The 12,896-nt window shown below is 39.1% G+C and overlaps 2 protein-coding genes across 7 annotated transcripts in view; one reads left to right on the forward strand and one right to left on the reverse strand.

The window, feature by feature from the left end:
* mybpc2b (myosin binding protein Cb) overlaps positions 1-8,912 on the forward strand; it is a 22,465-nt gene extending 13,553 nt beyond the window's left edge. For all 4 annotated transcript variants that reach the window (XM_041974379.1, XM_041974381.1, XM_041974380.1 and 1 more), the window contains 23 exons: positions 51-99; positions 333-392; positions 527-693; positions 875-1,007; positions 1,572-1,696; positions 1,834-1,939; positions 2,092-2,261; positions 2,681-2,846; positions 2,979-3,085; positions 3,179-3,208; positions 3,357-3,499; positions 4,261-4,420; positions 4,521-4,625; positions 4,727-4,915; positions 5,039-5,173; positions 5,317-5,484; positions 5,639-5,727; positions 6,491-6,686; positions 6,818-6,957; positions 7,085-7,244; positions 7,440-7,576; positions 7,739-7,925; positions 8,263-8,912. In XM_041974379.1, the coding sequence (XP_041830313.1) occupies positions 51-99; positions 333-392; positions 527-693; positions 875-1,007; positions 1,572-1,696; positions 1,834-1,939; positions 2,092-2,261; positions 2,681-2,846; positions 2,979-3,085; positions 3,179-3,208; positions 3,357-3,499; positions 4,261-4,420; positions 4,521-4,625; positions 4,727-4,915; positions 5,039-5,173; positions 5,317-5,484; positions 5,639-5,727; positions 6,491-6,686; positions 6,818-6,957; positions 7,085-7,244; positions 7,440-7,576; positions 7,739-7,925; positions 8,263-8,288 (2,948 nt within the window). In that variant the 3' untranslated portion in view covers positions 8,289-8,912. The remainder of the gene's footprint in view (positions 1-50; positions 100-332; positions 393-526; positions 694-874; positions 1,008-1,571; positions 1,697-1,833; positions 1,940-2,091; positions 2,262-2,680; positions 2,847-2,978; positions 3,086-3,178; positions 3,209-3,356; positions 3,500-4,260; positions 4,421-4,520; positions 4,626-4,726; positions 4,916-5,038; positions 5,174-5,316; positions 5,485-5,638; positions 5,728-6,490; positions 6,687-6,817; positions 6,958-7,084; positions 7,245-7,439; positions 7,577-7,738; positions 7,926-8,262) is intronic.
* The window catches only part of LOC121632700 (testicular acid phosphatase homolog), a 20,195-nt gene continuing 15,669 nt past the window's right edge, over positions 8,371-12,896 (reverse strand). For all 3 annotated transcript variants that reach the window (XM_041974384.1, XM_041974385.1, XM_041974383.1), the window contains 8 exons: positions 11,897-12,052; positions 11,567-11,665; positions 10,585-10,680; positions 9,987-10,119; positions 9,623-9,705; positions 9,409-9,515; positions 8,955-9,136; positions 8,371-8,747 (listed from right to left, as the gene is read on the reverse strand). In XM_041974384.1, coding sequence (XP_041830318.1) covers positions 8,638-8,747; positions 8,955-9,136; positions 9,409-9,515; positions 9,623-9,705; positions 9,987-10,119; positions 10,585-10,680; positions 11,567-11,665; positions 11,897-12,052 — 966 coding nt within the window. In that variant the 3' untranslated portion in view covers positions 8,371-8,637. The remainder of the gene's footprint in view (positions 8,748-8,954; positions 9,137-9,408; positions 9,516-9,622; positions 9,706-9,986; positions 10,120-10,584; positions 10,681-11,566; positions 11,666-11,896; positions 12,053-12,896) is intronic.

Here is a 12,896-nt window from a genome sequence, read left to right on the forward strand (position 1 = left end):
TAATCTGATCCAGCAATAATGTGCATTGCTTGCAACTTCTCTTGTTTCAGCTGCACACCAGGAGGAGCAAGCAGATATTTTGTCTGCCTTTAAGAGAGCGTAAGTGCTTTGGGGTTTGTAATTCAGCCTGTGTTTGTAGTCCATGTGTAAGAATACATGAAAGGGAAAAGACATTTTAAAACTATTTAGAACATCTCCAGTGTATGAGTCTGCCTGTCTGAGAGTCAGTCCATTTTTATATTGCAGTATAGCTCGTTGAATATTGTGCCACTTCAGAACAACTGCATGTCTGATCTTGTGTTTGATATTTATATGTGTTTCCATAAACACAGGGATGCTGGAGAAGATGAAGGAGATCTGGACTTTAGTGCCCTGCTGAAAGCCACTAAAAAGTTAATGGACTGACTTTAATTGCAATATTATCAAGCACATGTTTTTTTTCCTCTTTGTTTTCTTTTTTAAATCCCTTTTTATTTTGTTTCTTTTTTATGTTACTGACACATTTCCTTTTTACCTTGGTTGGTAGGAAGAAGAAACCTCAAAAAGAAGAACCAGAGATTGATGTGTGGGAATTACTTAAAAGTGCCCACCCAAGCGAATATGAAAAAATCGCCTTTACGTATGGCATCACTGACCTGAGGGGCATGCTGAAACGTCTAAAAAAGATGAAAGAAGTGCCAAAGCATAGTGAGGGTAAGTCAGGTCAGCAAGGGGTGAAGGGGGGAGAAGAAGAGGAAGGGTATTAGAAGTATGAAGGACAGGAATTGGGCAGCTCCGAATTAGAAGAAAATGGGGGAGAGAAATAAGAGCCGTCAGAAAAAAACAACATTTTTGAGGATTGAGAAAGTAATGCTCTTTCTGTCTGCAACCCCAGCTTTCCTGAAGAGGCTTGAATCTTGCTACTCAGTGGAAAAGGGGAAGAAAATCGTCATGTCCTGTGAGGTGCTTGATCCCAACGCCCAGGTCAAATGGCTGAAGAATGGCCAGGAGATCAAACCTTCAGCCAAGTACATGTTTAAAAGCATAAATACACACATGCCAAGTGTTGTCAGTTCACATTTATGCTTTCCTTTAATTCATTTAAATTTAAGAGCAGTGCAAAAGACTAGCTGCGTCATTTAACCAAAACATTTAGTCTTAGATGGACATAATGGGCAATGCTTTAAAAATGTCAAGCTAAAATTATCTGAGCCACAAAGTCATACTTGAGACAATTCTGCCATCATGTTTTATTTTTAGATGGTCACAAGGAGCCGCCTAGTAGGTTAAACAAGTCACACTGCCCAGTCATATTATGCCCCAAGCACACTATTACACACGCACACACACATCCAAAAACAAGGACTTCTCTTTCTACCTTTAAAGTTTTCTAAGATAAAGAAAGAAAGAAAGAAAGAAAGAAAGAAAGAAAGAAAGAAAGAAAGAAAGAAAGAGAGTCTAATAGAGAAATACAAACTGTCAAAAGTAAAGTTTCCACCCTGAATATGTTGAGTTTTTTTGTTTTTTGTTTCAATAACACCTCACTGCTCTGTGTGGGCAGCAAACTGACACTTTATCTCTCACTTTCTAAGATGTGTCATGGAGACGAATGGAAATATCAGAACGCTTACCATCAATAAGGCGAACCTGGCTGATGATGCTGCATATGAGTGTGTGGTTGGGGACGACAAGTGTTCCACAGAGGTCTATGTCAAAGGTGCATAATCTGTCTTTTGACTGTTTATCAGCAGAAGCAATTTGAAATTAGAAAAAAGAAAAAAAAATCCATGCAGTTTGAGTTTTATAGCCTTGGACAGGAAGAGATCTAACTTTGTCTTCTGATGGTTGATTCAGAGCCTCCTGTGACCATCACCAAGCTGATGGATGACTATCATGTGGTCGTGGGAGAAAGAGTGGAATTTGAGATTGAGGTGTCCGAGGAGGGTGCACATGTCATGTGGTCAGTAAATATCACAGTATTTTACAACATAAACTCCTAAAAGACTCATAAATAAATTATATTCTTTAATTTGCAAACACAGTTAGATTTAATATTCATCATTTCCCCCTTATGAATGCAAAACCTATTCTCATTTTCTTATGAATTTAAAGGTACTTTGAGGATCAAGAAATTCATAAAGACAAAGACTCAACAAAGTATCGCTTCAAGAAGGATGGAAAGAAACACACATTCATCATTCAGGAGGCTACACTGGATGACATTGGAATGTACCATGCATGGACAAATGGAGGACATACCAAAGGAGAACTGGAGGTGGAAGGTACCCCATTGAAAAACACAAGATCATCCCACTCGGTTCTTATTTTATTTTGAATGTATGTGTTTTTTTTTTTTGTTTGTTTTTTTTGTTTGTTTTGTTTTGTTTTGTTTTTCTTTCCTTTTTAAGCATCTGAAACCTGGTCACTTTCATAAAAAGAAAAATGGTTTAGCCAGTACAGACTACATTTTAGAGACATTTACTATATTTAGTGCATGTTTTCTGTCACTTAAATGTACGAAGCTGCTCAGTGCAAAGGATGTGGCTGAATTAGTGCCCAAGGGATTTTTGTTATGAAGAGAAAGTAACCAGTCATGACAGCGCATGTCAAACTTTTTCCATCATTCTTCTCTGTGTCTCTTTACCTTCATAGTCTCTGTCTCTTGCCTGCTGTCCTTTGTGGTTTTCATTGTCTTCTTCAGAAAAGGAGCTGGAGGTGTTGCAGGACATCGCTGATCTGACAGTCAGGGCAACAGACCAGGCTTTATTCAAGTGTGAAGTGTCCGATGACAAGGTCACAGGCAAGTGGTACAAAGATGGAGTGGAGGTCCTGCCAAGTGATCGCATCAAAATGACTCACATTGGAAGGTGCGGGTGACAGCAGACATATCCAGGCCCTAGATCAAAAATTTTTTTTCAGATTTTTCTTTTTTGGTTCAAAGTGAAAAAAAGACAGATTTATTTTTGCCCATTTATCCTGCTGGGATATGCTTTCTTCAGGTTTCACCGGCTGATTATTGATGACGTCAAGCAGGAGGATGCTGGAGACTATACATTTGTTCCTGACGGATATGCTCTTTCACTTTCTGCCAAACTCAACTTCTTGGGTGAGAAACACAAAATGATTGCAAAGTTTCCATGTGTAGATTAATTGCATCTACATGAATTATATTTTCAACTCTTCTTCTCTCTCAAAACAGAAATTAAGATTGACTATGTACCCAGACAAGGTAGGTGATCTAATTTTTGTCTCTGATCATAAGTATACTAAATATTTTTTGTTTTTCTCTCAGATATTGAAAATCTAGTATAGAGCTGCTGTCCTTAGAGAATCATGCTCCACTCAGACTCTCTATTTGTATACTGTTTATTAACCAGATCCTCCAAAGATCCACCTGGACACCACTGGAAACATGGTTTCCCAGAACACCATCATCGTGGTGGCGGGCAACAAACTTCGTTTGGATGTGGAGATCACAGGAGAACCTGCACCCACTGTGGTTTGGTCCAAAGGAGAACAAGTAAGGAACTGAAAAATTTTTCCATAAAATTTATCACAAAGTGTTCAATAAATTATTACTATATAAGCTTACTTAACAAAGCAAGGTCAGGCAAATAATGTGGACTATACTTTGCACTTTGCACATGACAAACCGTCCATCACCAAACAAGTCAGCGTAATCTAATTTCATCCTTGCTGTGAAATAAGCAACAACAATAAAATACTAAAAACGCTTAATAAAAATTCTACAACTATGAGATTTTTAGATTATGTAAAGACTGGGCATAATAAGGAGGAGAAAAATAGTTTCTGATTCATTCGATGTGCCATCCTCCAAAACGTTCTTGAGGACCACAAGTATATAAATCCCAGGATGAGACCAGGTTGACTGTGCCTATGATTTCCCTACATCTCTACTTAACCACATAACTGCTATAAAATTGAGATTTGGGAAAGTTTTTATTGATTAAATTAAATTAAATTAAATTAAATTAAATTAAATTAAATTAAATTAAATTAAATTAATCACAGTCAAAGTGCACATCTAGTTAATGTATATTATGTTATGTTTTAAAGAGTCCACCTGTATGACACTCACTCTTTGATTAACTCATTGTAGCTGACTCATGCACTATTCTAAAGCTTTACTCTCATCCTAACTAATCTGACTTCTGCACCCATAAAAACCTTTTCATTTAAGGTTATTTTGCACCAAACTAGTGTAAATGGACATCTCATTGTTATATATTTATGGTGCTACTCACTCTTCCTACATTTTAGCCAGTCACAGAAACCGAAGGGCGTGTTAGAGTAGAGGCCAGGAAAGACCTCAGCTGCTTTGTTATCGAGGGGGCAGAAAGAGAGGATGAGGGCAACTACACCATCTGTGTTACCAACCCAGCTGGAGAGGACAAAGCCATGCTGTTTGTGAAGATTGTGGGTATGTGAAGGTTTCACATATCCCTTAGTGTAATCTAGTATCAAAGTGTGCTGTGTTCGAAATTCACGAAATTCAAGTTCCAACATCAATCTTGATTTAGACGTGCCTGACCCTCCTGAGAACGTCAAATGCACAGGAGTGGGAGAGGACTGTGCCAGCATCATTTGGGACCCTCCTAAATTTGATGGCGGTGCACCAGTCAAAGGTAAATAATGGCAAATAGAATGCTGCAAATAAGAGAGCAGAAAATTTAATTTGTTTAATAGTGTGTATTTCAACTTGAATTATTATTTCTTATCCCGCCAGGGTATCTCATGGAGAGAAAGAAGAAAGGCTCCTCCAGATGGACTAAGCTCAACTTTGATGTATATGAATCAACTACATATGAGGCTAAGAGGATGATTGAAGGAATTTTGTATGAGATGAGGGTCTTTGCAATTAACAGCATTGGCATGTCTCCACCAAGTCTAAGCTCCAAACCTTTCATGCCGATTGGTGAGTTTCACTGCCATCTTTATTAAATCTCTCAGATTCATCGTGTCAGTGTCATTGTGTTTCACCCCTCTTTGGCCAAGTCAGTCAGTTATTCTCTTGAGTCTCCTTTTCTGTCTCCTTCAGCCCCAACTAGTGAGCCAACACGTCTGACAGTCCACGATGTGACAGACAGCACATGCAGCTTGAAATGGCTCGCCCCAGAGAAGATTGGAGCCGGGGGCCTGGATGGCTATATTATTGAATACTGCAAGGAGGGAGGTAATGAGACCACCATTATACTTACAGTAGTGTTTTTAACTTTGATAGATAACTGAAAAACAGTTCTTTCAGAAGAAAACAAAAACAAGACTGAAATCCCCCTCCACTGTGATTTACCACATACAGTTCTATTTTTTCATCAGACACTGAGTGGGTGGCGGCAAACAAGGATCTGTGTGATAGGCAGGGATTTGTAGTGCGTGGCCTTCCCGTGGGAGAGAAGATCAACTTCAGGGTAGTGGCAGTAAACGTTGCTGGTCGCAGTCCACCTGCTACACTAGCACAGCCTGTCACCATCCGTGAGATAGTTGGTGAGTCAGACAGGTTTACATGTTAAAAGCAACTAATTACTTTGTTGCTTATTTATATGCGTTTTGTACGTTTTTTTTAGGACTTTCTATGGTTTATGTTTGGTAGATCTAAAGAGATGTCTCCTGCTTTAATTGGTCTCCCAATCTGTTTTAGAACATCCAAAGATCCGCCTTCCTCGTGACCTGAGAACAAAGTACATCAGGAAAGTAGGAGAAAAGATCAACCTGACCATCCCCTTCCAGGTTAGAGCAGTCATGTTAACTTGTGCCAATAATTAAGTAGAATTAGCATCACAAGACAAGGAACCCTTTTTTCTCCAAGACTGGGAAGCAACTTAATCAATAAATAATGATCCACTTCTAAAAAAAAAAAAAGGTGCTTTAGTTAGATCATTTAATCCCAATTTTAAAAAGTTGAGACATGTAAAATTTGTAATTTACCAAATTGTGACTCATCTGACCACAGAATAGTTTTCCTCTTTGACTCAGTCCATTTTGAATCAGCTTTGTCCCAGAGAAGGCGGTGCCATTTCTGTTCACACGTAACTTTGTCTTAGGAAAGGAGAGCTAAAACCTGCATTTGTGTATGACATGTGCTCTTGGGAAAAGATTCTGGAAATGTTCCTATAGGAATTATGCTCCAAATTTAAAAAGCAGTTTTAGATTGCTGAAGATTTGCTCGGCTACCTAGCTAAGAAACTCTGCTTCTTTAAGGTGCTCATGTTATACTCCATCATGTTACTGACCTGTTACCTAATATTACCTCCACGAAGGCAGAGGTCTCGTGTATTTCAGGAGAACTAATATTTTTTTAAAAATAGTCAAATATCTCATTTTCAAAGTTGAGAAAGTTTTCTGTATGATAAATTGACTAACATAATAGCTTGAAATATGGCTAATGACTTTTTGTTTACATTTGGCATCTCCAACTTTTGTTGTGACATGTTTGTGTAAATCTGCTTGAGGACTTTTATGCTAGTCTGATATATCAAGTTATGTTTTATAGGGTAAGCCACGCCCTGTTGCAACCTGGTACAAGGATGGTCAACAAATTGACCCCAAAATGGTCAACGTTCGGAACTCAAATGTGGACAGCATCCTCTTCATTCGCTCAGCTGAGAGAGAGCACTCAGGAACATATGAACTAGTTCTTCAGATTGAGAACATGGAGGACAGAGCGACCATTAGCATCAGGATTATTGGTATTGTATCAAGACAATAATGAGTCTTATCAATGAAAGTTGCCATCTAAGTGATAAAACACACATGACTGTGTAAAATTAATCACAGTTTCAGAATTGTAATTTCACTCAAAAATGCTTGATGCATACAGAGAAGCCTGGGCCTCCTCTGAATGTCCGGGTGACTGATGTATGGGGCTTCAATGCAGCGCTGGAATGGGACCCCCCCAAAGATGATGGCAACAGTGAGATTATTGGATACATGATCCAGAAAGCTGACATGAAGACCAAGGTGAGAAATGAAAAAGTAGAAGTGTTTCTAGCCTTGCTTCTTTTAAAAATGACCTTACAAGACAAAGTTAGGATCTGTGGTTATTTATATATATATAAACTTGTGGCTTCTTTTTTTATTTTTACAGGAATGGTTCACTGTTTATGAGCATAACAGAAGGACAAACTGCACGGTTTCAGATCTGGTCATGGGCAATGAATATATGTTCCGCATCTACAGCGAGAACCTTTGCGGCCTGAGTGAGGAACCGCGCCTCAGCAAGAACACAGCCGTCATTGCTAAGACAGGTGTGACAGTGTGTGCATGAGCAACATCTCAGCCAATGTATGCAGGATGTGGGCTGTATGTTTAGCTTTGAAGTGTAAGCTGTATTCTTCCCTGGCAACCATCTGTTATGTGAAAATGTGAAATCCACCACCTTTCTGCATTTTACACAAAATGAAAAATATTTCTCTGGCATCCATCTTTTTTTTTTTCCAAAGGTTTGGAGCATAAAATAAACCCCTACAAGGAAAAAGACATGTCCTGTGCACCCAAGTTTACTCAGCCCCTGATGGATAGATCTGTTGTAGCCGGTTACAGCACTGCCATCAGCTGTGCTGTGAAAGGCTTCCCCAAGGTGAGAAAAAATTAGGAAAATTACAGGGAATTGTGCATCTGGTTAAAAAGGTTGTGTTTTGTAACAGGCTATTTAAGACTACAACTTATATATTTATTTAAAATACTTGAATAGTTTTATTGCATCCATTATTTTAATCAATGAAACTTGTCTGTATCTTAGCCAAAGATTGTTTGGATGAAGAACAAAATGATCATTGGGGAGGATCCCAAGTATTTGATGCAGAACAATCAAGGAGTGCTGACCCTCAACATCCGTAAGCCAAGCACCTTTGACGGTGGCCAGTATTCTTGCATGGCTGTCAACGACTTGGGCAAGGATGAAGTGGAGTGCAAGCTGGATGTCCGAGGTGAGAACAGAAAGAATCTGAGACGACAATTACTATGTTTTGGGTTTTATTATGGTAGTAGAAACTCAAAACAAAAAGATAAGCCTGCTCATTAAAAATAAATGCAACCTACAGGATGCAAAGAGGCCTTAAACTAACCGAGACACTATTTATGTCTCAATTGCCACATCCACCACATCCCAGCATACAATTCTGGGGTGACAGCTATGGATAATTTGTGGAAAAGTTGAAAAACTTTATCATGTTTCTTGTCAGAGTATTTTACTGCACATTGTTTGTTATAATATGTGTGCTTATTTCAACAAGGCCTAACATCACCTTTCCTGTCATTTCACAGTTTTCATAGAGGCAGACAAGAAATGAGAAACCGAACAGCAAAGAATGTGAAATCATATGAACCAAAACCTGAATGAAGAGTGAATGTCACTAAGAATGGTACACATTGTCAAGAGTGAATCAAATAAATTTAATTGATGCCTGTTACAATTTCTGTCAATTTGTAATACATCTTATTTCTTGCTTTAAGATCACTTTTGTGAATATTGAAATCATACACACAAAATTCAAAGAAGAAAAGACCTCCTAAACTTTCCACACAAAATCCAAATATTAAACTGATTCATAATATATATAGTACATGATTATGAGAAGTGTTTCCACTTTGACGATGCATAGTTATGTAATTTTTACACTTGTGTGGTAATCGTTTACACTACACGCCCCTAGAGTAGTTTGTCCTCCGCCTGTGGATGGCCATCCCTATACTGAACAGCAGTGCCACTGCCAGGAGTCCCACTGCCACTGCAAGTGCTGTGATGATACCTATGAGAGACAACAATTAAATGTTTTAGTACATATAAATGTAAGATATTTTAAAAAAAACCTTGACATATTGACAATAAGCAGTATTTCATTGAGAAAAAAAAAGTATACCTACACTGGGTCCACAAAGTGACTGTTATAATGATGCTGTGTACTGAAGCAGAAGCAAATGATAGTGCAGAAAAATAAAAAATACAAGATATTCACCTGTGCTCGACCACTTTGTCCTAAACCCGCATTCAACCTCCCATTCATCTGTCATTACGTCCTGCACCAGCTCAGTGAACAGCGACAAAGGGCAGGGGTTCAACCCGTTGCATCCTGGCACCGGGATGGGGTAGGGGTCACGCCAGGATTCATTGCGATAATAAAGTGCCAGTGAATAGGATCTGAGTAATTATTAGCATGAATACAATGGGATTACACAGTTATGGGAAGTGTTATTTAAATGAGATTGTATCATGCTCTGATTTGGCCATTGCAGTCCTGGATAGATGCCTGATTTTCACTCAACTGAAAAGAGAAATACTTCTGAATGGTTGTGCAGCTAAACAGTGGAATGCAAAAGCTCCAAATGTGTGTGTGTGTGTGTGTGTGTGTCTGCAACTGACCTACATAACATACTTGAATATGCAAAGAGAAAAGTGCATGAAGTCATTACCCATCATACTCCTGGTAGAACTCAAAGAGTTGACAGGCAGCGTAGGGAGGAAGAAGCCCGTTGTACACGTCCAGAGCTGCCTGGAGGGTGATGAGTGTAGAGTCATGCTGGAAAGAGGAACGAGCATCGCAGCAAAAAGGAGGTGAGGAGATGATAACCAGCAGTTTGTGAGATAGATTATAAATGTGTGCATGTATCCAAACAATAAACTTACAGCAGAGTAGATAATGAATTTGAGAGTTTTTCCTTGCTCCACAGCATCAGAGAAATTCCTCAAGATGGCGTTTAGTAGGACCCCTGGTAAATTAACAGTGTCAAGACTGCAAATGAATTTTCCTCAGACACCAACACAATCCTTTTGACCTTATTGAGCATCTTGTTTAAGCTATGTAATCATGTCCCATTAGCTCATATGTGTTAATATTCCTTTGGGAAACATGACCCTGTGCTTTACACTGTCAAAGATATTAACAAAGCCTTAGCCAGCAGTTGCATTAGATGCATAGAGCTTTTTTCAACTAATATTTATTTTCTCCTAAATACCCTGTAAATGAATTGCCTCTAGTTGACTCCCCTACCTCCCGAGAGCTTGGCCTTCTCTTTCCGCTTGTGACTGAGAATGCTGTATTTGACCTCAAAGGTTGCTATTCCCTTTAAGGTTTCCAGGACATCTTGGGTGGCCCATTGTGGGAGAGTTAAGTTATGAATCCTCTGCACAAGAAAATAGAAATAATTTTGGTGCCACTAATCACATTTCACGACACACAAACATCAACAAATAAGGGCTAAATGGCTGTATTGCTTCGTTTCTATTATCCCATCTATTTTTGAGCTACTCGGCAGATAACAGATGCTCATTTTGCAAGTGTGAATGAGCGCATTCAACCTGGCCCAGAATCCACACGTCATAACGCTTTAATTATTATTTCCATATGTTGTCCTATTCATGTCCGATTTTAAGTATGAAAATAATTTCCCTACACTTCCAGCCCATTTTTCATTTCTCTTCGGATGTGTTGAGAAAAGCAGATTATGCCTCTTTCTTCACTTTGTCTTTCACACTGTTTATTCTGCAGCTTCTAATTGATTCTTGATCTTGGTTTTTGAATTTGCATTCTGTACAATGCAGGTTATTGGCAAGCCTCATAATGTTGAAATTCTAGCTGTGAGATATACCTGACAGGTGAGGGTGTCATAGACCCTCCATATTTTTTTACCAACCAGCTTGGACACAGGGTAGCCAGTGTGGTTGGAGAGACCTTCCACAAAGTACTGCAAGGTAAAAACAAAAAGGACATCAATTAAAACCCTAATACTCCAGGGAAAACATTACTTTAATTACCATTTTTCTGAGTATAATTAAACTTTTTGTGGCTTTTTATGGAGGAACATTAGCATAACTGTTTGTAGATTAAAATTTCAAATAGCATAGTGCATGTTCAGTTCAAAGGATTAAAAGGATTTACAGGTGCAGTGGTTGTTGCTCATCAGACAACACTGTGACAAATGATTCCACCTGGTTTATGCATATACCTTACAGGTACAGTGCCTCCAGCAGAGGGTGTTAAAATTCAACACAGGAGGTCTTGGCCTGATCTCAATCACCATCTCAACAGGCAGCACATGGGACCCTGTTTAATTAAAACTGTTTCATTGTAATTCTTTATCTAATTCAATACAACCGTTAATTAGTGTCTCTGAGAATGTGAGAGAAATTGCACTGTGCAGCTTTTTGTAGGCATTGGAGTCACCGTGCCTGAGAAAAATCAGTGAGAGGACATGATGTCTACTGCATAACTAACACGTCCACTGGAGGTGCTGATTACGTTGGCAGCAACAACTGTGAAGGATATATTTCACTGAAATGTGCATTTCACGGTGTTAGCTAATTTGCAAATCAAGGCATGGATAAGGAGAACAAAAACAGCTGAGGAGAGGAAAATACTTGTTCACAGTAGTTTTGATTGTTTAAATCTGATGGTATGAAAATATCAGTTACCAACAAGCTTTTCCTAGAAAATAGGCACATTACTCAAGACGAAGGGATGCTGAACATAAAATGAGTTGTGAGCAGAGCATATCTTTTAACAGAATGCGGATGATAAGCAACAGGAAATTGTTTTCATAGAACTTTTTTTCTTTTTGTGGTCAGTTGTACCTGGTGAGCCCGGAGGAACCTCTGGTAGGGAACACTCTCAAAGGTATCTGTCATTAGTGCCCTGAACTTTGAACAGTCTTTCCCTGGAGATCTCAACAGCTTTGGAAATCAAAGAAAGGAGCAAACATCAGTAGAAATAATGTACATCTGCTGCATTTCTGTCCTTATTTCACATTTAAAAGCTGTAGGACTTTTACAGCCCATTTATAACTGAGACTGACAATGACAGCAGAATGGAGTTGCAGATTCAAACGAATTTGAGCAGACTTGTATTCAACTGTGCATGGCTGCTGGGTAAAAACAAAATATTTATGTGGTACAGCAGCCCACCTTGTCTTGGGCTCTGGGGATGGTGTGCACTGGAATCGGCCGCCACAGTAACTGGGGCATGATGGGAGGCTGGCGTCTGGCTGGGAGATACATCCCAGCAAGGCAGGCTTGGGCGCTCATCAAAGTACGGTCGTAGTCAGTGCTCCGAACATATAACTGTTGTAAACATGGGGAGAACATGGCATTAGAAAGGTTACATTGCTCCAAATGGGTTGTGTCAGGCTTAGTTTGCGTTTTAGTGAAATGGGAGTTGAAGCTGGTTATTTAAATAAGTTACATCTGCAACTGCAAAGATGAGATGTAATTTATTACGTTTCTATGTTTAATCTTATAAAAATGCAAAGCAAATTTTCCCATTTATTCCTATATGTGTAAATAATCTGAAGTATTCCCTTTAGCAAAGGAGAAGGGGAGTCAGAGAAGATCCAAATGAATGAGAAGGAGGGGGGGAAAGATCTGTCTTGCTGTGATCTCTTCTGACATCAGCCTTTGCTCATGTATATCACTCTGTCACTCTGTGTCAATTTTTTGCACACAATACATCCCACTGATAAGGCTGAATGCTCCTGTGAAATGCCCCCCCCCCCCCCTCCTTTTGTGAAATTTAAACAAACATGGAAGCAGGAAAAGGTATAGCACAAGTTAACAAGGACTTTGGCAACAAATTACCAACAACAGGTACTAAATAGATTTATTTTTAGGTAATTGCATGTTATTTAAGATCTATTCTGAGAGCAAGGATTTAAAGAGGGAGGGGGTAAAGAGACACAAAGTGGAAAGAAGTGAAGGCAGTTAGTGTGGAGGAAAAAAATTAAAACAGTGGCAATAAAAGAAGCTGAAATCACATTCTCATCATGACAGTATGCTGAGCCTGCAGCCAAGGGGCAATCTGAATCTACATGCTGCCAACTGTACTGTACGTACTGTAGAGCCCTGGGGCTCCTCTACCCCACATGTTTCAGCATATAACAAGGCCACAGCAGTGAAATCACCTTAATCT

Source organism: Melanotaenia boesemani, chromosome 21, assembly GCF_017639745.1.
Source record: "Melanotaenia boesemani isolate fMelBoe1 chromosome 21, fMelBoe1.pri, whole genome shotgun sequence".
NCBI lineage: Eukaryota > Metazoa > Chordata > Actinopteri > Atheriniformes > Melanotaeniidae > Melanotaenia > Melanotaenia boesemani.